The sequence below is a fragment of the Schistocerca nitens genome, chromosome 2 (assembly GCF_023898315.1).
Source record: "Schistocerca nitens isolate TAMUIC-IGC-003100 chromosome 2, iqSchNite1.1, whole genome shotgun sequence".
Lineage (NCBI taxonomy): Eukaryota > Metazoa > Arthropoda > Insecta > Orthoptera > Acrididae > Schistocerca > Schistocerca nitens.
The window spans coordinates 650,657,545-650,683,257 of NC_064615.1; the positions used below are offsets into that span (position 1 = coordinate 650,657,545).

The 25,713-nt window shown below is 41.4% G+C and overlaps 1 protein-coding gene across 1 annotated transcript in view; it reads right to left on the minus strand.

The window, feature by feature from the left end:
• Positions 1-25,713, minus strand: part of LOC126236768 (putative ATP-dependent RNA helicase TDRD12) — a 487,486-nt gene that overhangs the window by 126,156 nt on the left and 335,617 nt on the right. The window contains exons 17-18 of the mRNA XM_049946337.1: positions 2,697-2,862; positions 572-760 (exon numbers count right to left, since the gene is read on the minus strand). Of these exons, the coding sequence (XP_049802294.1) occupies positions 572-760; positions 2,697-2,862 (355 nt within the window). The remainder of the gene's footprint in view (positions 1-571; positions 761-2,696; positions 2,863-25,713) is intronic.

A 25,713-nucleotide genomic window follows, 5' to 3' on the forward strand; every position in this document is an offset into this window, starting at 1 on the left:
AAATAAAATTAAGTATTTTCTGAAGATATTTGGCTGGAGTACAGACATACGGAAGTGAAATGTGGGCGGTATGTAGTTGACACAAGAAGACAGTAGAACCTTTTGAAATGCAGTTCTACAAAAGAATGCTGAAGATTAGATGGGTAGATCAAATAACTACTAAGGAGGTACAAAATAAATTGGGGGAAAATAAATTTATGACACAACTTGATTAAAAGAAAGGACTGACTAATATGACACATCATTAGGTATTAAGGAACAGTAAATTTTGTACTGGAGGAAAGTGTGTATGTGTGTGTGTGAGTGTGGGGGGGGGGGGGGGTTAGGAGGAGACCTAGGTATGAATACTATAAGCAGATTCAGATGGTTATGGATTGTAGTAGTTATTTTGAGATGTACAGGCTTGTACAGACTAGACTAGCATGAAGAGGTGCATCAAACAAGTCTTCAGTGTGATGACCACATGAACAACATTACTGAAGAAGAGTAGGTGAAATGTATCAGCTACAGAAATGAAACATACCATTCACATATTTTGTATATACTGTATATTGTATTTTCTTGTACTGACCTTCCCTATCATGAACTTTCCTTGTTCTTCATTGTCATCTACACTGTTTAACCATTCATACACCTTCGTGCTAGCTGCATGGCTCCAGTTCCAGTCAAGATCACAAGGAACTAAATGACACAAAAATACATCAACAGCTTGAGGTGGGATGTGTCTGAATTCTTCTGGAATGTGAAGCAACCTAAACACCTAAAAACAAAAAAAGAAATTGGAGAATTTGTGGTATATTGTTAACATGCACATCACGAAAAACCTCAACAACAGCAATACAAAAAACATGTAGTATTTTAAATACACATTACAACACTCAAATGTATTAATACACAATTCCTTCCATAAATATGTGGAAGCATTCATAAGGAATAACACACCAATTAAAATAGAGTCCTGTACATTCCTGCTATTAGCATATCTTTGCAGTCTACACAATGGAATACACAGCTGGGACAATTTTACCCCTAACGTATATTTCACAAAGTTGTATGTCTCTCTAGATGCACTGACTATTATGCGCGCACACAAGCACAAAAATACACACACTTCTTACTCTAGCCATAATATTACAATTAGCTATGAAGTTACAACTACCACATAGGAAAATATAAAATAACATGATTAATTTTTTGTTTCTTTGCATGTACATGTCTCTAGTTTGATATGCATTGAAATTCCTGTACCATAGTATGTTGCTAGAACATGCAAAACAAAATGATGGCGCCCACAGACAAAGTGCAGGGTCATGCAGTAATTCAGTTCCTGCATTTGAAGGGCAAAACTGCTGCAACAATCCATGCTGACCGGATAGAAGTGTATGGCAACAGTGAACCATCATATGACATAACATGTAGGTATGCCGATGCTTCCCGTATGGTCAAAGAAGTCTAAATGATGATGAGTAAAATGGCACACCATTTCTAAGTGAAAAAATGGGAAAGACTAGAGATGAGAAGATCATGGCGCTCAAAGACTGATGTATCACAAATTGAAGTGATATTGGAAAAGTGAAAAGTAGTTATTGATTAGTTTTTAACATCTTGCATGACTTTTTGAACAGGACGAAGGTCAGCACATGCTGGATTCCACAACTGCTCACAATGGCCACAATGATTCAAAAAGTGCACCAAAATGATGCAGCAGCAGAAATACTGCAGCTATGTTAGTCTAATCCAGATGGTTTCTTTACTACCAAGTACCATGGATGAGTGGTTGCGTCATTATGATCTTGAGAAAAAGGACAAAGCGAGCAGTGGAAACATGTAGAATTATCCTACTGAAAGAGGTGAAGCCCTGACCATCATTGAGAAAGATGATGCTGAGTATTTTTTTGGAACTGCATGGTGCGGGACTAACATATGTTTGCAAGGGGAAAATCATCACAGGAGGAGCATGCTACTGAAATATCCTGATGTGCTTTCAGAGGGCAATCAAGATGAAGCATTAACAGGAAGTGTTTTTGCTCCATGATAACATCCCAGCCCATTCCGCATGAACACATTTGCATGCGCTGCTTCTGTGAGCTATCAAATTTTGCCTCACGCCCATATTCTCTTGACACAATGCCCAGTGACTTTTCTACTTTCCATGTATGAAGAAATCATACTGTGGCAGACATTTTCAGAATGAGAACAAGCTTATTTTAGTGGTGGGATGTTTTCTGAACAGTCAATATGTAGATTTATACAAACAGGGTCTCTGCCAAGTCATCAATCATTGGGAAAAATGTGTCACACTGAAGGGCGAATACACTGATTTAGGTAACAAAATTTTATACAATTTTATATCAAAAAAATTGTAAAGCAGAGCTCAAATTCTCTTAATCGCTCCTGACAGCTATAACTGATCTCTTAATCCATTTATCCATTACTTAGCTTGTCTTCACTCTCATCACTGTTCTCTGAGTGTTCCTCTCCATCAGTGCTTTACTAAATTTTCGAGAATTTATTTTTCATTTAAATGCATTTTTCTTTCAATAAAACTCATTAGAAGAAATATATGCAAATTATTATTGAGGTCAATACTTTCTCATGACTTCAAAACAGGGAAAAATACAGGGACAATGAAATCTTAGACATAAAAGCAAAATACAATGTGTAATCATTAATGTAATATTAAGTGTATAGGTTACCTTACAAGCTTCGTACTGGCCATTATCCAAAAATTTTACTTTAACATCTGTGGGATTTTTGTGAGCATCATACTTCAGAATAGAAAGTACCTGCACTCGTTTATATAAATTTTTATCTGCTTCTATGGCACAGATGTCGTCCACCTGTGGAATTCCATGAGACAACCTGCAAAAGGAAAGATTAGTATTGGAAATAATTTTGGAACACTGAGGAAACTTCCAACTTAGTTTTCTCAAAATATATATCCCACTGATAGAAACATATAAAAGTAAAAGACACACAGCACTAAACTTTCAGAATGGCCAAGCTGAAAGAGTTAACAATGCTGCTCAATCAGTGAATTCTATACTCTGATTGATAAAAAAAGTTAAGCATCCAGATGGGCTGGAGCAAACAAAATGAAACTTCATGGCATGAGAGGGTATACGATGCCATTTAAGTGATAATAAAATTGAGTAAAATGGTAGTATGAGCCCACTTATCAATATGATCTTGCACCCCTCTGGCCTGGACACAAGCATTGATTCAGTTGGGACAGCTAAAGACTGTTAAAATCATTGTATCCTCTCCTGATGCAAGCTGGCTCACATCTGTTGTAACTGGTACTTGATATCTTTGCCATTGGCACTGGGACTGAGTTGAAGTCTTAACTAGTCTCACACATGTTCAATCGGTGACAGATCTTGGCATCTTGCTGGGGATGAGAGTATCACAATGTCATATTGACAGTTCAGAGAGACATGGCACTTATGGACAAGCATTGTCCTATTCACAAATGTCAGTACAATACTGTCACACGAGATGGTAACACGAGGATGCAGGCTGTCTGTGACATACAATTGTGCCACCAGAGTGTCTCAGTCACTATCAACCATGACCTGAAGCCGTACAAGATGCCTCCCCAAACTACACCAGGGTAACACCATCGTACTTCTCCAAAATATTGGAAGAAGGTTACCTCTCCACCAGTCACCACCACACTCGCCAACAATGGTCATCCAAGCTAGAGCAGGACTAAAATTCGTCATCGTTCAATAGGGAACCATTTGCCAGCTGCTTCCTGGTCAAGATACCATTCAAAACATATTAATTTGTGATGTGGTATCAACAGCAGCCAATGCATGGGATGGTGATTTCCTCGTCTGGGCACTGCCCGTCACCAACCAATGGTGAGGTGTGACAAAGAATGTCACACAGAGTCCACTACAAGGGTCGCACAGATGAGAAGTGGTTATGTGTTGTCTTGTGCATTATGTGGCAATCTTCCCTTGTGGTCATCACACAGGGCCAACTACAACCTTGACGAGTATGCTTGCCTTCACATTTCCATTCTATCCAACACTAGGCCATTGTCACATCTGAATAACCAAAAAATCTGGGTAGTGGGCAATTCAGCCTGCTGGCCAAATGGAAACTCACAATGAGGTCCCTTTCAAACTCTTAACAACTGCTGATAATGCGGTGTTATATGAATCCACGGCATGTCTATGTTCTTCACAGTGAACAGTCAATGTCTGACACTGTTTGCATCTCCTATCTTACCATGTGTAATAACAATACTGAACACGAATAACACCAATGCTCTCTGGTAGCTGTTCTAGCTGTCGCAGAGAATTGCAGAGTTTGTAGGTGTTACAGTCACATCTGACCACTTGTTCTGGAGGCTTTGTTTTTTTTCTCTCTTTCTTTCTTTCTTCTTTTTACTTGAGGGGGGGGGGTGATACTATTCATAGGTTCATTTCCTATTTTCTTTTTTAACAGCAATTCAGACTATTGACCTGTTGCCATAACCGATTTAAAAAAATTTTAACATTTTCTTTGCAAAATATCTTACAAGAAAAATTTTTCATTGGTGGTTGAAACAGCACATGGAAAGGTGGTCAGAATAACACTCCTCAGAAAAAAATACACCAGAAGAAAACTCTTGCACAGAAAAAGACCATAATTGGTCTCAGGAGAGTTAATCTGGAGTTGGAACGGCTGTGTATGTCATGTGCAAAGTCACATGTTGACATGCTTCCCCTTGATTTTGTCAGTAGATGGGATCATACAAAGTATGGCCTCCACCTCAACTGGAAAGGGATGAGTAAACAGGCTGGGCTAATAGCAGAAAATTTAGGGGTGGGAGGTGGAGGGGGGGGGGGGGGGGAGAGGAGCGAGGGAGAGGAAGAGGTGCTGTCATGAGCAGTAAAATACAGTAAAGTACCAGAGGTTCTAAGTGTCAGAACAGGACATTTTTATGATAGGAAGGAGAGAAATAAATGAAGTTTTCAGAGTGGTTACTACTGAAACAAATGTCCAGTTTCAGAAAGAAATTAAACAACAAGTGCATCAGCACAAACAGCTGTTGGTTAAAAATTTTCAGCAATCATCCAACTGTCTCTCAATGAATGTGAAATTTCTATCCTCAGATAGACAAAGAAATCTCATATCGGTGCTGTTCCAATAGTTACTAAAGGATGATGGTGATATACCATACTTCTCATTGCCTATGCCTGAATGGGAAGACTAAGGACAAATGAGGAAATCTAAGGGGTTCCGTCAGCACAAAAAGGCAAATACTTTTGGTTACTGGATCTTTATGGTATAATTACAGCACTAGGTGGAATTCAGAGTTCAGACGGAAAGTTTTACAGGAATTTAAATACAGTATCCCAGTTCATCTAGTAAAAATACATGAAAAAATGAAATCAACTTGTTTTATCAGAATATTCAGGGATGGGGGTGGGAAGTTGTTAATTTGTTTGAACACCTTTGTTAGTTTAATGATTAAAGGGACCAAACCATGTGGTCATCATTCATTCATACCTGGAACAGGCAAGTAAACAAAACTACACACCAATGAAGGATGGCGTGCGTAAAACCCGTGGAAAGATAACCCCGGGGTCTACCGAAGGTCAATAAAACCTAGAGAAAGGAACACGGAAGAAGAAAAGGGGGAAAGGAAGAAAGGTGGGTGAGGTGCCCCATCCAGGAAGCAGCCAGAGGCCCTCAAAGGCATTCTGTATACCAAATCCTTAGACCGCGACAGCATAATACTAATTGAAGGTCTGCTGCCAGAACACTGATCCCAAGAGGCAGCTTGCCAGTAGTCCGTTTGGCCAGTCTGTCAGTGAGTTTATTCCCCCAGGGTCCCAATGGGACCCAGGGTCCATGCAAAGACCACCAAGCACCCACAATGTTTGATGGCAAAAAGGGAGTCCTGGACAGTCAGGGCCAAGGGATGGCAAGGGTAAAACTAGTCAAGAGATTTTAAACTGCTCAAAGAATCACTACACATGATGAAGGACTAACCGGTGCAGGGATGGATATGCTCAAGAGCATGAGATATGGGTAACAACGCTGCAGTGAAAACACTGCAGCAATATGGCAAGGAGCGGCGTACATTACATCCCATATGACCATAACCAAAGCCAGTGTGACCGGCAACCATCAAGCCATGAGCATAGTCTACTGCTGAAAATCAAAATGTGCCAAGAATGGAGAAGAATTGGCAGCAGAGGGCTTCAAGTGGAGCCAAGTCTTTCAAACCATGTGATAGGTCAAGACAGAGCTGTGGATGGGGGATTTACCACAGAGGTGTATGCGAGTGGGCCTGGATAAGAGGTTGTAGAGGGGAAAGCTGGAGTTCCAAAATATTGGACTGGATGAGGATGGCAATCGTAACCCCACATCTAGGGCACTGTTGCAGGAGGTGGATATCTATATCTGGAAAGAGGAGGCATTAATTTGGGTGATCTGGGGAGCAGCAGATGCGCAAAGCATATGCGATCAACTGTTGTTGGCACAAAACCCGCAATGGTGGAACCCCTGGCTCTGCTTGGAAGCTAATCATGAAGGTAATCCGAAAGACCAGTCATACCCCAAAATGGTGTATGGGTCCAACATCTGCAACGTTGAAGGTGATGCTGAACTATATGCAAGGCTCGCATGATACAGACAGGACTGCACCAAAGCTTGTAAAGCTGTAGCAGAGTAGAGCAGTCGATGCCCCAGTTGGTATTGTTGAGGCATCATAGGGCACTGAGGTGTGTCCAACATGTCTGCTTTAATGGACAAAGATGGGGAAGACACATCAACTAGGCATCAAAGACCAGATCCAAAAAGCAAAGCGAATCCATCACTCTGAGGTATGGCCATGAAAGTACAGATCCGGTTGGTACGCGCAGTCTGGCGATGACAGAAATGCATAACGTAGGTCTTGGCAGTTGAAAATTGAAAGCTTTGTGTCAGAGCCCAAGATTTTGCTTGGTGTATTGCTCCCTGCAGTCTGCATTCAGCGACACCCATTGCAGACGAACAGAAATAAATGCTAAAGTCATCAGCATACAAAGAGTGGAACACTGTAGGTTGTACAGCAACCATTGATAGCCACTAAAAAGAGAGGGATGCTCAAAGCAGAACCCCATTCTCCTACAGATGGGAGATGCTACAGGAGGTGCTAAACTGTACCTGAAAAGTGTGACACAAAAGTAAGTTCTGGATAAAAATCAGGAACGGACCACAAAGGCCCCACTCATGTAAGGTGGAAAGGATGTGATAGTGTCATGTGGTACTGTAAGCTTTATGCTGGTCAAAGAAGACTGCAACAATGTGTTGATGCTGGGCAAAAGCCGTTCAGATAGCAGACTCCAGGTGGACTATCTGTAGTAGAACAATCATGGAAGAAACCATCCCAGGCTGAACCCAAAAGTCCCCAGGATTCAAGGACCCAATACAGCCTTCAACTCACCACATGTTTGAGTACCTTGCAGAGGGCATTGGTTAAACAGATTGGATGACAGCTGTTCATCTGAAGAGGCTGTTTACCTAGTATCAATACTGGAAAGGCACTTTCTCGCAACTGGGAAGGGAATTCCCCCTCAAAACAGAAATGGTTGAAAACGGCAAGTATATGATATTGGCTAGCTACTGACAAGTGTGGAAATATTTGGTTGTGTACCCCGTCCAGTCCAGGAGCCACATCGCGGCAGACAGCAAAGATGCTGGCGAATACCCACTCGCTAAATGGGGCGTTAAAAGGCTTGAGGTGATGGGAAACGAAAAATAAAGAAAGTCATTTGAGATGGTGTTTTAGAAGGTGGAACATAGGTGGATATTGGAACAGTCACTGTTTCCAGCGTGGTTTGAAGAGGAACCCTAAAATTAACAATGTCTGCATGGCCCAATGTACAGCCACCACCAGGGGCACGCAAAGGGCTGACCTGGTTCCAGTAGGCAGCTTGGAAACCATGAAGAGTTGGCAAATGATTATCCACAAAATAAGATTCCAGCAATACAACACAAGGTAAGAGATGAGAGAAAGAAGATACTGCAATTCTGGAAGGTGATGATAGTAAACATTACAGTTTCATTGGAGGAGAGTAGTACAAGAGTGCACACGGACATCAAATGGGCTGCAGACAGACATCAAATGGGCTTGAATCGTTCATTGGGCCAAGTAGTGTCCATCACTAGTAATGCGGAGTGGCAACCATGAATGTAAGGTTGGACCCAGATTGAGAGGGAGGGGGGCGACACCCCTTGGGATGTCAGTGGACAGAGGGGAACTCATCACAGGGCTTACCATCTTCTTTTCCTCCTTTGGAGGGTGAGAGGTGGTGTGGCTGGGAAGAGAGCAAGCCGCAAAAATATCAGGATCCAATGAGAATGAGTGGCCTTGAGCCGACAGAGTGTGGGTCCCACTTCTGACTCAAAGTACCAGGCTTCTTGTCCTGTAGATGCCATGGATAGGGGCTCCGAGAGGAAGTCCCACCCCAGTGTGTACCAGAGAAGGAGCACTTCTGTACAAGGAGAGAATGGGAACTGCCAGGGAGGAGCAAAGAGAAGGAGGGCATGATGGAGGTAAAGAGGGAGGAGGAGGAGGAGGAGGAGGAGGAGGAGGAGGAGGAAAGGACACAACAGAAGCAAAGGTATACTTTAAAGATACTAGGTGGAGACAGTAGAATTTTTGTCAAGTGTGGCTCCGCCTGAGACTGCAGTCATGTGTGTGTGTTGTGTTTGCATGAGTGTGTGTGTTTGTGTCTGGCATTTATTTCTGATGAAGGCCTTACTGGCTGAAAGCTTTATATGTGACAGTCTTTTTGTTGTGCCTATCTGCACTCAGCATCTCCACTATAAGGTGAGTGGCAACTTTCCTTTTCATAAAATTGTTTCTTAAGGATGAGTTACACAACAACATTATTCCATATGGCACTATTAAATGAAAATACACAAAATATATCAGCTTGCTGATTTGGTTCCACCCAAGATTTACAATTATTTGAAGTGCAAATCTGGTTGAACCAAGCTGTTATAGGAGGAGTGTTTTTTTTTTTTTTCTTCCAGTTTGAATTCTCAACAACAGAAATACCTACAATTTTTGAAGTCTGCACTCTAGCTTTTATTTCCTCATCTTGTATTACACTTATCACTGGTGTAGTACCTACAGATTTGGAGAACTGAATATGTTGTGTCTTTTTAAAATCGAGAGCAAAATTACTCACAGAAAACCAGTCACTGTCATTTTCAAGAATATTATTTACCATTTCTTCTATTGCAATATATATGCTTTGACTGATTACAAAACTAATGTAATCCACAAAAGAACTAAATCTTTCGAGGATGCTGAGCACCATAGCTGACAACATTGATGAGTAAGAAAAACTACTTCAGCTGTACCATTACACATATTGTGTTGCAACTGGCTTCATTCTTTTACTATTCTCAGGTTCTGGAGTTGTTCTAATGTCTTGCCATAAAATGGTATGGTTGTTGTGATGACGATGATGATGATAATGAGGTCCCACACTCCTTGACAGAGCCTAGGGGACAATGCGGGAGACCCACACCGCCGTACTATGCAAGGTCCTAGCAGAAGTGGTTTGCCATTGCCTTCCTCTTATGACGACGACGACGATGATGACACAACAACACTCAGTCATCTCGAGGCAGGTGAAAATCCATGACCCCGCCGGGATTCGAACCCAGGACCCTGTGCTCGGGAAGCGAGAACGCAACCGCACGCCCACGAGCTGTTTGTTGTACGGAATGTTAAAAACCAGATACAAAAACACTGATCATAAACATCCTGCCAATCACCTGGTGAAAGTATCGTGAGTAGACACAGAATGCTCCATGGGAGTTTACTGTTCGTAGCAATTTGTGTCTGCTCGCCACACTTCCACCGGACCATTACGGCATGACTTTAGCACAACTCAGCAACCTAAAGATGTTCAAAGAACGAAATGGTTGTAGCACAAAAAATTAATTCTGCTTGTTGCATATTAGATGAAAGATAACTTACATACAGGGTGTTACAAAAAGGTACGGCCAAACTTTCAGGAAACATTCCTCACACACAAATAAAGAAAAGATGTTATGTGGACATGTGTCCGGAAACGCTTAATTTCCACGTTAGAGCTCATTTTAGTTTCGTCAGTATTCCTCGATTCACCACCAGTTGGCCCGACTGAAGGACGGTAATGTTGACTTCGGTGCTTGTGTTGACATGCGACTCATTGCTCTACAGTACTAGCATCAAGCACATCAGTACGTAGCATCAACAGGTTAGTGTTCATCACGAATGTGGTTTTGCAGTCAGTGCAATGTTTACAAATGTGGAGTTGGAAGATGCCCATTTGATGTATGGATTAGCACGGGGCAATAGCCGTGGTGCGGTACATTTGTATCGAGACAGTTTTCCAGAACGAAGGTGTCCCGATAGGAAGACATTCGAAGCAATTGATCGGCGACTTAGGGAGCACGGAACATTCCAGCCTATGACTTGCGACTGGGGAAGACCTAGATCGACGAGGACACCTGCAATGGACGAGGCAATTCTTCGTGCAGTTGACGATAACCCTAATGTCAGCGTCAGAGAAGTTGCTGCTGTACAAGGCAACGTTGACCACATCACTGTATGGAGAGTGCTACGGGAGAACCAGTTGTTTCCGTACCATGTACAGCGTGTGCAGGCACTATCAGCAGCTGATTGGCCTCCACGGGTACACCTCTGCGAATGGTTCATCCAATAATGTGTCAATCCTCATTTCAGTGTAAATGTTCTCTTTACGGATGAGGCTTCATTCCAACGTGATCAAATTCTAAATTTTCACAATCAACATGTGTGGGCTGATGAGAATCCGCACGCAATTGTGCAATCACGTCATCAACACAGATTTTCTGTGAAAGTTTGGGCAGGCATTGTTGGTGATGTCTTGATTGGGCCCCATGTTCTTCCACCTACGCTCAATAGAGCACGTTATCATGATTTCATACGGTATACTCTACCTGTGCTGCTAGAACATGTGCCTTTACAAGTACATCACAACATGTGGTTCATGCACGATGGAGCTCCTGCACATTTCAGTTGAAGTGTTCGTACGCTTCACAACAACAGATTCGGTGACCAATGGATTGGTAGAGGTGGACCAATTCCATGGCCTCCACGCTCTCCTGACCTCAACCCTCTTGACTTTCATTTATGGGGGCATTTGAAAGCTCTTGTCTATGCAACCCCGGTACCAAATGTAGAGACTCTTGGTGCTCATATTGTGGACGGCTGTGATACAATACGCCATTCTCCAGGGCTGCATCAGCGCATCAGGGATTCCATGCGACGGAGGGTGGATGCATGTATCCTCGCTAACGGAGGACATTTTGAACATTTCCTGTAACAAAGTGTTTGAAGTCACGCTGATACGTTCTGTTGCTGTGTGTTTCCATTCCATGATTAATGTGATTTGAAGAGAAGTAATAAAATGAGCTCTAATATGGAAAATAAGCATTTCCGGACACATGTCCACATAACATATTTTCTTTCTTTGTGTGTGAGGAATGTTTCCTGAAAGTTTGGCCGTACCTTTTTGTAACACCCTGTATATGGGAAACAGTGGAGTTCAGACTGAGCGTTGTGGACTCCCATAAATTATCCCTCCCCAATTAGAAGAATCTCTCCTGATTGCACTGGCTGAATTATTAAGTATGACTTAGTGCATTCATTTAGTTACAAATGACATTGTCCATTGCTTGGCTTCATCATCAACTCCATAAAACCTCAGTTTATCCAGGAGAATATTGTGATCCACACAGTCAAATTCCTTAGATAGGTCACAAGAAATATCTGTGTTGCTATTTTGTTATTTAGTGCTTGTAAAACTTGGTGAGTGAATGTGTACATAGCATTCTCAGTTGAGCAATACTTTTGAAACACAAGCTGTGATTTACTGAAGATATTGTTGTTGCTCAGGTGGAGTACTATTCTATAACACACAGACTTCTCAAAAATTTTGGAAAATGATGTCAATGGCAATACAGGTTGGTAGTTATTACATCTCTCCAACCATCTTTCTTATAAAGGAGTTTAACAGTATTTCCATCTTTCTGGAAAAATGCTCAGAGGAATATAAATACAAAAACAAAGTAAATTCATTATATACCAGGACACAGAAGCATGTGTTGCGAGTCAATATTGGAATGTAATACTTGTGACTGTCACAGTACACAGGTGATTGGGTAGTTTTCATTAAACATTTTGATGGTTTATTGTGCTGTCTGTAGAGAGAGAGAGAGAGAGAGAGAGAGAGAGAGAGAGAGAGAGAGAGGAATTAGTAGTTAGTTAAAATCAAACAATGGAAAATCCAGAATGAAATAATGGCAATAAAATGAAAAGGGTAGATGCTACTCACTGTATGGCTAACAAAGGCTCCACCACTGTTGTCAGATTTGTCAACCTACAACCTCTGCCACGGTGACCTCATCCTAGCGATCCAGCAGGATCTTTAGTGTCTCTTCAAATCCTTAGGCCAAAACCATAACCTCTCCCCCTTGGCTGTCTCTCTCCTCAACCCTACCACTACCCGAATGCCTGCCTCCTACATGCCTACTTAAGTCCATAGACCCAAACATCCAGGACACCCCATTGTCACCAGTAACTATACCCCCAGCGAGAGAATCTCTGTTCTTGTAGACTAATCCCTTCAGTCTATTACCTCCCACCACCCAGACTGCTTCTCCCCTCACGGACAGTTGCTTGCAGCACAATCCCAGCAGCGAGAGATGGTGGTCATGTGTGCAAGCGATGTTTGTGTGAACATCTGTGTTAGTATGTTGTCTATTTCAAAAGAGAGCTTCTTGGCCAAAAGCTTATTTGTTTAGTAGTCTTTTTGTTGTGCCTATCTGTGACTCATTTTCTCCATTGTATGGTGAGTAGCAATCTATTCTTTTCATAATATTGCTAGTAGTTAATTAGTTTCACGCTCTACGGATCATTCATACGATTATTCATAATGATGTAGAATAAATCATTTTTCATTCACAACAGACACCCATATATAAATACAGCTGCATGCTGACCATTACTTTTTTTAATGCAGTTGTAAGACATTCTTATACACCATCTTTTACACATTACAAAGTAGAAATTCTACATAATAGGAGTTGGCAAGGTGAAACATTTTCAGTTGATTTCCAAATTTAAATTTGCTGTGTGTCACAGTTTTTGTACCATTGGGTAAGTGATAAAAATTTTTGCTGGCAGTATTGTGCACCTTACTGTAATGTAGAGTAATGAATGTAATTTTTTCTTCTAGTACTGTAGTTATGGAAATCACTGTTCGCTTTCAACTGCAGTGAATTATTAACAACAAACATGATGAGAGAATAAATATACTGCGAGGCATAGTCAAAATACTGACCACCACATGTTATTCTTACAGAAAGTTTGTGAGTAACAAAGACTTTCTTAAAGATGAGTTTTCTCACAACATTATTCCACACTGTATTACAGAATGAAAATGAGCAGAGCATGTCAACTTGCTAATATGTCTCTCACCAAGATTTGCAATGATTCAAGGTGCAAATTTGGCTGAACTTAGCTCTTTTGGGAGTTCTGAAATGTATTTTTTTTTTTTCCATTTGGCATTCTCAACAATATAAACACACAAAATTTTTGATTCTTTCACCCTAGCTACTATTTCCTCATCATGTGTTACATTTATCACTTGTGTAGTACCTCCAGATGTGCAGAACTGAATATCTTGTGTCTTTTTTAAACAGAGTGAGACTGCTCGCAGAAAACCATTCGATTTTACTTCAAAGAAATTTAGTTACCTTTACTCCTTTAGCTGTATGTATGTTTGGACTGACTCCAATACTAGTGCCGCCCACAAAAAGGGACTAATTCTGTATGTTGTACATTAGGCAGAGTGTCATTCACAGACACGAGAAACAACAGTGAAGCCCTATGAAATCCCATAAGTGGTTTCTCCCAGTCACAAGAATCTCCCCTGCTTACAGTGGTTGGATTATTAAGTATGAATTTGTGTATTCTTTTAATTATATATGACATTATCCACTGGTTGACTATACCATCAATTCCATAAAATCTCAATTTATTCAGGAAACTGTTGGGACACATACTGTCAAATGCCTTAGAATTTTGGAAAGTGATATCAGTGGCAAAATAGGTAATTAGGTATAGATCTCTCCCCCATCATTTTTCTCATACAGGGGTTTAACAATGGCATGTTTCAATCTCTGTGGATAATGGCCCGAGTTAGTGGTAGTATTAGTAGCTTTATTCATCCATAGATCTCTTTTTACAAGAATATAGGACATGTCAAAGTATTTACAAGTTTAGATCAATTTAAAATAAGCTAATTCGTATACACATATATTTACAGACTTCTAGTTAGACATAATCATTAGATTTACTCCTGGTATACAATACTTTTTTTACAAATAAATTATTAAAATAATGTAATGCCACACCGTTCACTCATATCTCACTATCAGTCACTGCACACTTCGCTACACACACACACACACACACACACACACACACACATTGGTGATCTCTGGGCCATTTTCTGTACTGCAACTTCCCATTTGCTATCCTGAAAAACTGAGTCAGCATCCCTCCATAATGAGTGAGAAAGAGGTGTTAATATTGTGCTATGCATAGCTTGGGGTAAGTATTTCTAGAAAGGAAAAAAAGAAGGAAAAAGCATAAAGTGAAGGTGTTATGAGGAATGATGGATGCCTTATAATAATAATAATGTATAAAATGTATTGCACAATAGGTCCTTCTTAGCTGCCTTTTTAAGTAAGTGTATTTTTACAATTTCTTTAGTCTCTTTTGGTAATTTATTGTACAGTTTTATTCCTTGGTAGAAAATGCTGTTTCGAGTTTTACGTTTATTTTCCTTGGTAAATGTAAGTTGAGTCTATCTCTTGTTGCATGGTCATGGACAGAGCTGTTTGTGCAGTAATTACCAATGTTAGTTTGGTGTGTATAACTGACAGGTAAATGTATTCACATGGAGCAATTAAAATCCCCAGTGTTTTGAACAGATCTTTACAATGAGCTCAATAGTAGTGATGCATTACGTATTTCAGCAAAGACAGTGCTTATTAAATGGGAACAAAACTTCAGTACTCTGTTGGAAACAGCATGAAATCAAGATGTGCTATTTTTGAAAGGATATATAATTTTCTTAATTTTAGAAGGAGAAGTGGGTGAGATCTCCATTAGATTGTATTTTATGTAACAATAAGTCATTTGTTCAACACCCTCCTTTGATTTTTCTCTTGAACTGCTAGTCCCCATGTTTTCTTCTATATTCAAGAAATGATTATTAAACATATCTGCTATCTGTGACAGATCACTTATAGCCCTTTCATTTAAATCAATAGTGACGTTATCTTGTTCTGTGCCTTGTTGTCCTGTTTCTCATTTTACTACATACCATATAGTCCTAAACTCTATTGTCAGAATATCGATTTCTGACATAATGTGCAGGTTCCTCGATTTTTTAAATGACTTTTCTTAGTGGTGCAGAACATATTTCAGGAAAGACAGTGCTTATTAATCGGGAACAAGACTTTGGCATTCTGTTGGAAACACCATCAAATCAAGACGATCCATTTTTTTAGTGGATATATAATTTTCTTAATTTTATAAGGCAAAGTGGGTGAGACACCCACTAAATTGAATTTTATGTTGCGGTAAGTCACTTGTTCAACATATTCCTTTGAGTATATTCCTTTCAAGTAGTTTCTGTAGTGTGCTACTAATGCTGGAGTTTTACTTGTTCTTGCCAAATGATACATTTCCCTTTTTCTTTTACTAGATACTTTAATGCTCTTAGTGAGCCATGGTTTGTTACATGGCTGCTTATTGCCACTTTATGATTAGCTTATGCAGAAAACTATTTTCAAATGATGATATTAATTTGTCATGAAACAGATTACATTTTACGTCAGCATCTGGTTCATTATACATTTCATCCCGCATCACCTCTTGTACACTGTTCTTAAAAACGTTTGTCTGGAATTATTAATTACTCTAACCGATTTCCACTAAGAAGTATCTATACTGCAAGGCACTATCTCATTTATCCTGACTAACTGTTTATCACGATCAGAGAGTGTGTTTGCTACTGGATATACAGTTATTTTCTTGCTTTGGGCTTCATCAAAGGAAACATTATCAATTAGAGTCCTACTGGCTTTATCCACTTGTGTTGGAAAGTTAATTACCGAGATCCAAATAAGGCTTCCAGAGTTTTTTTCCTATCAGAATCCTTTGAAAAATCTACTCTGTAATCAAAACAGCCTATTAACTGCTTGCTGTTGTGTAACAGATAGCATAATAGGGAATCCATATTCATCATAAACAGTTCAAAATTCCCAGTGGGGATCTATATACAATTACAATTGAACTATTTTCAATGTTAATTCATTAGCACACATTTCTATGTGATACGCTCACTACAAAATCTACTTGTTTCAAAGTTTTTGAACTTTTGATCTGCCTTAATGTATGAAGTCTCCTTTTTCAAAATTCACTTCCTGCAAAACTTTAATTTTTCAGGAAACACAAAAGACTTGTTTTATGGATATGTAGGTGGAAGCAAATTTTTGTAAACTTCACATGTAATGTATTAATTTCCAAACAGCAATTGACACACCCATGAATCAAAAGAACAATCTGCATACATATATTTAAAAAAGATGATGAAAAATTATAATTTGCTTTCTACATAACATATTGATGAACAACTTTTTTTCGGTCATTCATTTACCAGAGAAACACAATAAACAAGTATATTACATGTAACTTTTTTAAAAGTATTACTGATGTAGAATGCAGTAATTACAGTAAGACAAACATTTAAAAATTTTAAGTCAACCCAAGAAGATGTTTATAGTCCATTGTGTCACCCAATTTCCCCCAACATCTACATTTTGCGTCACATGACTTATATCTGCACTATCAACAGTACAGAACCCTGTGGCTCCATTGGGTATTTCAATGAACTACTTCAACTTTGCCATATCCTGATTCTTTTCTTTACTGAAATGATCCATTGCTTTAGTTTTTTCAGCTGTGTCCATGCAGTGTGTCAGCAGTGCGCAAGTAGCAGCATTACTGCATTTACTAGGCAATCTTGTATTTTAATAACCATTTAAATTTTGTGTTGAATTGTTTGTGCTCTCTGTAGATTAGTTCAGACGTTCTTTGCACAACAGTTTTAGCATGGATAGGGACTGCAACTGCTGTGTTCGGATGCAGGCTGAGTTGGCGTCGCTTTGCTCCCAGCTTCAGGCACTGTTGGCTTCGGTCACACAGCTTGAGGCTGTTGCCAATGGGCATCACTGTGGGGGTCCGGATGGGGGTTTGTCGGGGACGGCCAGCTCGTCCCATGCATCCCCCGATCGGACTACGACTGTGGCTGCCCGGGATACTACCCACATTGAGGCTGATCCCTCACTTGTGGTAGAGTGGGTGGTCATCTCGAGGTGTGGCAGGGGGCGAAAGACATTCCTGAGGGCTGAACGGAAGGCCTCTCCAGTTTGTCTGACGAACCGGTTTCAGGCTCTGTCCGGCTGATACTGATCTTCGGCCGGACATGGCTGTTTGTCCTGTTCCAGAGGTTGCCCCTCAGTCTGCAAGATCCGAGCGGTCGGAGAGGGTGGGCTTACTGGTAGTTGGGAGCTCCAACGTCAGGTGCATAATGGGGCCCCTTAGGGATATGGCAGCAAGAGATGGGAAGAAAACCAATGTGCACTCCGTGTGCATACCAGTGGGAGTCATTCCAGATGTGGAAAGGGTCCTTCCGGATGCCATAAAGGGTACAGGGTGCACCCATCTGCAGGTGGTCGCTCATGTCGGCACCAATGATGTGTGTCGCTATGGATCGGAGGAAATCCTCTCTGGCTTCTGGTGGCTATCTGATTTGGAGAAGACTGCCAGTCTCGCTAGCGGGATGAAAGCAGAGCTCACCATCTGCAGCATCGTCGACAGGACTGACTGCGGAACTTTGGTACAGAGCCGGGTGGAGGGTCTGAATCAGAGGCTGAGACGGTTCTGCGACTGTGTGGGCTGCAGATTCCTCAACTTGCGCCATAGGTTGGTGGGGTTTCGGGTTCCGCTGGATAGGTCAGGAGTCCACTACACGCAACAAGTTGATCGCGGGTAGCAGGGGTTGTGTGGCGTGGACTGGGTGGTTATTTAGGTTAGATGGCCTCAAGCAAGTACAGAAAGGGCAACAGCCTCAAAGGGTGCGGGGCAAAGTCAGGGCATGCGGGGACCAAGCAGCAATCGGTATTGTAATTGTAAACTGTTGGAGCTGCATTGGTAAAGTACCGGAACTTCAAGCGCTGATAGAAAGCACCAAAGCTGAAATCGTTATAGGTACAGAAAGCTGGCTGAAGCCAGAGATAAATTCTGCCGAAATTTTTACAGAGGCACAGACGGTGTTTCGAAAGGATAGATTGCATGCAACAGGTGGTGGCATGTTTGTTGCGGTTAGTAGTAGCTTATCCTGTAGTGAAGTAGAAGTGGATAGTTCCTGTGAATTATCATGGGTGGAGGTTACACTCAACAACCGAGCTAGGTTAATAATTGGCTCCTTTTACCGACCTCCCGACTCAGCAGCATTAGTGGCAGAACAACTGAGAGAAAATTTTGAATACATTTCACATAAATTTTCTCAGCATGTTATAGTCTCAGGTGGAGATTTCAATTTACCAGATATAGACTGGGACACTCAGATGTTTAGGACGGGTGGTAGGGACAGAGCATCGAGTGACATTATACTGAGTGCACTATCTGAAAATTACCTCGAGCAATTAAACAGAGAACCGACTCGTTGAGATAACATCTTGGACCTAATGATAACAAACAGACCCGAACTTTTCGACTCTGTAAGCGTAGAACAGGGAATCAGTGATCATAAGGCCGTTGCAGCATCCCTGAATATGGAAGTAAATAGGATTATAAAAAAGGGAGGAAGGTTTATCTGTTTAGCAAGAGTAATAGGAGGCAGATTTCAAACTACCTAACAGATCAAAACGAAAATTTCTGTTCCGACACTGACAATGTTGAGTGTTTATGGAAAAAGTTCAAGGCAATCGTAAAATGCATTTTAGACAGGTACGTGCTGAGTAAAACTGTGAGGGACGGGAAAAATCCACCCTGGTTCAACAACAAAGTTAGGAAACTACTACGAAATCAAAGAGAGCTTCAATGCAAATTTAAAAGCAGCCAAAACCTCTCAGACAAACAGAAGCTAAACAATGTCGAAGTTAGTGTAAGGAGGGCTATGCGTGAAGCGTTCAGTGAATTCGAAAGTAAAATTCTTTGTACCGACTTGACAGAAAATCCTAGGAAGTTATGCTCTTACGTTAAATCGTTAAGTGGATGATGATGGCATTGAAACAGAGGATGACACGCGTAAAGCTGAATTACTAAACACCTTTTTCCAAAGCTGTTTCACAGAGGAAGACCGCACTGCAGTTCCTTCTCTAAATCCTCGCACGAACGAAAAAATGGCTGACATCGAAATAAGTGTCCAAGGAATAGAAAAGTAACTGAAATCACTCAACAGAGGAAAGTCCACTGGAACTGATGGGATACCAGTTCGATTCTACACAGAGTACTCGAAAGTACTTGCCCCCCTTCTAACAGCCGTGTACCGCAAGTCTTTAGAGGAACGGAAGGTTCCAAATGAATGGAAAAGAGCACAGGCAGTCCCAGTTTTCAAGAAGGGTTGTCGAGCAGATGCGCAAAACTATAGACCTATATCTCTGCCGTCGATCTGTTGTAGTATTTTAGAACATGTTTTTTGCTCGTGTATCATGTCATTTCTGCAAACCCAGAATCTACTCTGTAGGAATCAACATGGATTCTGGAAACAGCGATCGTGTGAGAACCAACTCGCTTTATTTGTTCATGAGACCCAGAAAATATTAGATACAGGCTCCCAGGTAAATGCTATTTTCGTTGACTTCTGGAAGGCGTTCGATACAGTTCCGCACTGTCGCCTGATAAACAAAGTAAGAGCCTACGGAATATCAGACCAGCTGTGTGGCTGGATTGAAGAGTTTTTAGCAAACAGAACACAGCATGTTGTTATCAATGGAGAGACGTCTACAGACATTAAAATAACCTCTGGCGTGCCACAGGGGAGTGTTATGGGACCATTGCTTTTCACAATATATATAAATGACCTAGTAGATAGTGTCCGAAGTTCCATGCAGCTTTTCGCGGATGATGCTGTAGTATACAGAGAAGTTGCAGCATTAGAAAATTGTAGCGAAATGCAGGAAGATCTGCAGCGGATAGCCACTTGGTGCAGGGAGTGGCAACTGACCCTTAACACAGACAAATGTAATAGTTTGCAAATACATAGAAAGAAAGATCCTTTAGTGTATGATTATATGATAGCGGAACAAACACTGGTAGCAGTTACTTCTGTAAAATATCTGGGAGTATGCGTGCGGAACGATTTGAAGTGGAATGATCATATAAAATTAATTGTTGGTAAGGCGGGTACCAGGTTGAGATTCATTGGGAGAGTCCTTAGAAAATGTAGTCCATCAACAAAGGAGGTGGCTTACAAAACACTCGTTCGACCTATACTTGAGTATTGCTCATCAGTGTGGGATTGGTACCAGATCGGGTTGACGGAGGAGGTAGAGAGGATCCAGAGAAGAGCAGCACATTTCGTCACAGGGTTATTTGGTAATCGTGATAGCGTTACGGAGATGTTTAGCAAACTCAAGTGGCAGACTCTGCAAGAGAGGCACTCTGCATTGCGGTGTAGCTTGCTCGCCAGGTTTGAGAGGGTGCGTTTCTGGATAAGGTATCGAATATATTGCTTCCCCCTACTTATACCTCCCGAGGAGATCACGAATGTAAAATTAAAGAGATTGGAGCGCGCACGGAGGCTTTCAGACAGTCGTTCTTCCCGCGAACCATATGCGACTGGAACAGAAAAGGGAGGTAATGACAGTGGCACGTAAAGTGCCCTCCGCCACGCACCATTGGGTGGCTTGCGGAGTATAAATGTAGATATAGATGTAGACTCTGAAGAATTTCTGTCCTTTCTTGAGGATCTCCACTGCAGTTGACTCCCTACAATATATATATCTAATGGAAGTCTCAACCTTGAAATCACAACTTTTTTGTACTGAGTAACTTAGGTTTTGGCAATACAGAAAGGCAATTTGGACTTTAAAATAATGCTAAACTTCTGTTTGAGATCATACACATTGCAGTCATCTTCCACTGCTCTGACATCACCACTGTTTCTGAGGATGTTATGATACTTCTTAGATGATGTCATTGCTTCTTTCTTTCTGTATTTTTTCCCCACATTCCCGAATGCCTGATCAGGAGGTATTTAGCTGTGCCCCTGTATTGGAAAGTATTGGTTAATACTTGTGAAAACTGACTTTTCCAAGAATCTTGATGAAGTGGTTCTTGTGTGTGTGTGTGTGTGTGTGTGTGTGTGTGTGTGTGTGTGTGTGTGTGTGTGTTGTCTATGTTTGACAATGGCCTTGTTGGCCAAAACTTATTTTGTGACATTCTTTTTGTTGTCACTATCTGCAACTCAGCATCTCCACTACATGATGAGTAGCGACCATCCTTATTTTCATAACATTGTTACATACCACATCTTTGTCGCCATTTTTGCAACTGACAAACTGCCTATTGGCTTCTGTCTCGGGTTCTTCGGCCGACGTTCATCTAATGATTTTTCTGACGTTTCGCCAGCACGAGTGGCTGGCGAAACGTCAGAAAAATCATTAGATGAACGTCGGCCGAAGAACCCGAGACAGAAGACAATAGGCAGTTTGTCAACAAGTGGCCACGAAAGCCTCAACAATTTTGTATTTTTGCAACTGACAATAAATGGACAGAAAGCAAGTATCATGAGGCCTATTGTTACTTCTGCAAATGTTACCAACCTGCACAATGAAAATGGCTTTGTAGAAATCGAAAGGCTATTCAACCTGGAAAAATTTGCTTCAGAAAACAAGTTTTGCTATAGCAGTCTTTTGGCAGAAACTGAGTTTTGGGGCACTTGATAGTTCCTAACCACAGAAGTAACTCGGTTTTGAAAAAACTGTTTTCTGAAAAAGAAAGGTGGCTATCTCACATAGCACATTCCACAAAATACTCATTTTGTCCATTTTTGTAGTAAGTGAGTTTTGAAAAGACAGTACTCATATGTAAAAGTCCACTTTTTCCCTTGTTAACGAGCGTGGTTTGAAAAGTTCTTAGAACGTAATAGGAGAAAATCACTTACATCACTGGAACTCATCTTTATTTTTCAATGTTGTCTCGTCGTTGATTAATGCTCTTGGTCCAACGATATTTCAGTGCCTTGATCCCATCTCAAAAATGAGTTTCCTCCAGGCCTGCAAAATAGTTGTTAACTCCAGCTATCAATTCTTTGTTTGAAGTGAATCTTTGTCCACCAAGAAAAATTTTCAATTTTGGGAAGAGATGGAAGTCTGACAGAGCCATATCAGGTGAATAAGGCAGGTGTGGCAACTATTCATACCTTAGTTCGTGTAATTTTGCCATGGAAATGGCACATGTGTGTGGGCATGCAATGCCTTGATGGAAGATGGCTTTCTTTCTTGCTAAACCTGGCCTTTTTTTCATGTACCTTTCGTTGCAATTTATCCAGGAGGTTAGCATAGTACTCTCCAGTAATTGTTTGCCCAATGGAAAGATAATCTACAAATAGAATCCCTTCGCATCCCAGATCACTGATGCCATGACCTTTCCCACTGAAGGAATTGTTTTTCGGTGGCAGAGATTTAGCATGTTTCCACTGCTTTGACTGTTTTTTGTCTCTGGGATATAGTAGTGCACCCAAGTTTCATCTGTGGTCACAAACCGGCACAAAAAATCTTGTTCGTTTCTCCTAAAATGGGACAAACATTGTTCCGATATGTCCGTCTCATGCGTTTTTGATCCAGCATCAAGAGTTTCGGTATCCATCTTGCAGATAATTTTTTCATTTCTAATTCTTCAGTTAAAATGTGATATACCCCTTCAGATGACATCTGGAAAGGAATTTCATGCACTTTCAATTGGCGATCCTCCATGACCATTTTGTGCACTTTTGCAATGATTTCTGGAGTAGTGACACATCTTCACTGACCACTGTATATATCGACATCTAAGCTCTCCCGACCAAATTTAAATTCATTTGTCCACTTGGAAACAGTTGAATATGAAGGAGCAGAGTCCCCTAGTGCATTCTGGAAATCGGCATGAATGTCCTTTGCTTTCATACATTTCTTTATGAAGTACTTAACCACTGTTCAAATCTTGATTTTTTCCATCTTCGCAAATCACTATCTGGGAACAACAACAGAGCCATGTCACCGCCACAGCTCTTTTTCAAGAGCACTGATGTGACACATGTGTAAAGGCAACAGTCCAATGAATATTATGTGAACAACTTGTTGCACTAGCACTGACCTCTCGTGGTGATTCTGAGAACTTTTCAACCCCTCCCCCCCTCGTAGTTCTACATGCTAGAGTTTAATCTTTTATATTTAGCTTCTCCATCCCTGCCATTGCGTGGTTCCACAGGTCATCTATCTTTTCAGAATTCTATAAACTTTCCAAACAGACAATAAGCTTTTCTTACATTATAACTCAATCCTCTAATATTCTGATGAAATAAGATAGCCTTACTTTTCTGTACATTCTTAAGCATTTTGTGAGGCTCTTCTGTTGTTGTAACTTATTTTACAACAGGGTGCCTATAACCTGACTCTACCCTAAAAATGGTATCCCTGTGACACCAGTAACTATGGGATCTCCCATCCCCATGTGTTTTCTGCAAGAAGTTCGGCAAACCTATCTTTCTGCCTCTTATTCAGGTGTTGGCAGTGTTTAGTATGTCCCCATCTCCCAACTGTAGCAACAAGCACTGCTCTCATATGAGAGTCAGTCAGCAGCAGCCCACTCAACTCTTGCGTTCATGAATATCACAGCAGTGTTTATCCAGGGCTGCCCTGCCACTGCAGGAGCTCCAGCAGAAAAGTCGAGGAGTAGAGGACAGGAAAAGGAGACTGTAGGGGTGCTGGGGGAAAAGAAGGCTGTGTAGTGCTGGAGTGGGTGAAAGAAGGGGACAGATGGGTGAAAAACGGGTACTATCGAAGGTTGAGGCTAGGGGGTTAAGGAAATGTACGATATATGCACAATTCAGAAAAGCTTATGTTGGTAGGAAGGACTTTGATGACACAGGCTGTGATCTATCATTGAAGGGAAGCATGTTGTTATGGGCAGCATGTTCAGCAACTGGGTGGCCATTCATGTGGACTGTCAGCTTGTCCCCCACTTTGGCAGTTGCCAACCATTCAATACAAAGAAGTCCTTTCCATACATCCTAGCCATCCTTGGCCATCACATCTGTAGTTACAAGCAGTCCCTCTGCAAAGATACCAAGGGTCTCAATGAGACCTTCACAGAATGAAATTACCCACTCAATCTTGTACAGAAACAGGCCTCCCGTGCCTTGTCTCTTCAGCCCCCTACCACTTCCCAAGTACTCACCATTCAGCCACGAAGGAGCACTACCCTTGTGACACAGTATCACCCAGCGCTGGAGCAAATGAATCACATTCTCCAACAGGGATCTGACTAACTCCTGTTGTGCTTTGAAATAAGGAATATCACGCACTATCCTCCTCACTCCTCCCGCAGCGGTACTCCACTGTCCACCAAATCTACGCAATATCCTTATCCGTCCTTCCTCAACCCTTGCTCCCAACTCCTTGTCTCACGGCTTAGATACCTGAAATACACCTAGATGCAAGACCTGTCCCACACATTCTCCAATCATCACCTACTTCAGTCTGGTCACAGGCATCTCTCATCCCATCAAAGGCAAGACCACCTACGAAGGGAGTCATGTGATCCACATACCGAGCTGCAACCACTGTGCTGCTTTCTATGTGGGCATGACAACCAACAAGCAGTCTGTCCGCGTGAATGGCCACCGACAAACTGTGGCCCTGAGACAGCTGGATCACCCAATTGCTGAACATGCTACCTAACACAACGTGCTTCACATCCTACCAACATCACCTTTTCTGAAAAGCACAGCAGGAAAAATATATCCTACAACCTGTAACCTGCCTGACCTCAACCTTCCTAGTCCCTATCCTTCACTTACATATCCCCTTCCCTGCTCCCACTGCAGTTCTAAACAGCCTTCTATTCGACCAATGGGCCCACTAGTCATTTTTCCTCTTCCTCTCCTTTCCTGCTCTTCTTCTCCCCCACCCCAAAAAAAAACCTGACTAAACCCTGCATCCACCATATCCTTGCATTCTCCCACAAGCACCACTATACCTCCCCCACCCTTACTCAGCTATTCCTACCCCTCCCTCCCCCACAACCACCCTTAGATTACTTTTCCATTCTGTTGCAATTGCTATATGCAGTCTGGCCCCTGCACCCAGAGACAGTGGTCATATTGTGGGGATGTGTACGTTTCACTACTTCGTATGAAGGCCTTATGAGCAAAAACTCAGATGTATCTCAGCATTTTTGTTGTGCCTGTTTGTAATTCAGTGTCTCCTCTATATGGTGTGTAGCAATCTACTCTTTCTGTATTATTGTCATTATTCTATCCCACATTTTAAAGATACAAAATTGCTTTTATTCTATTGTAACATACACTATATGATCCAAATTACACCCCTATGAAATGT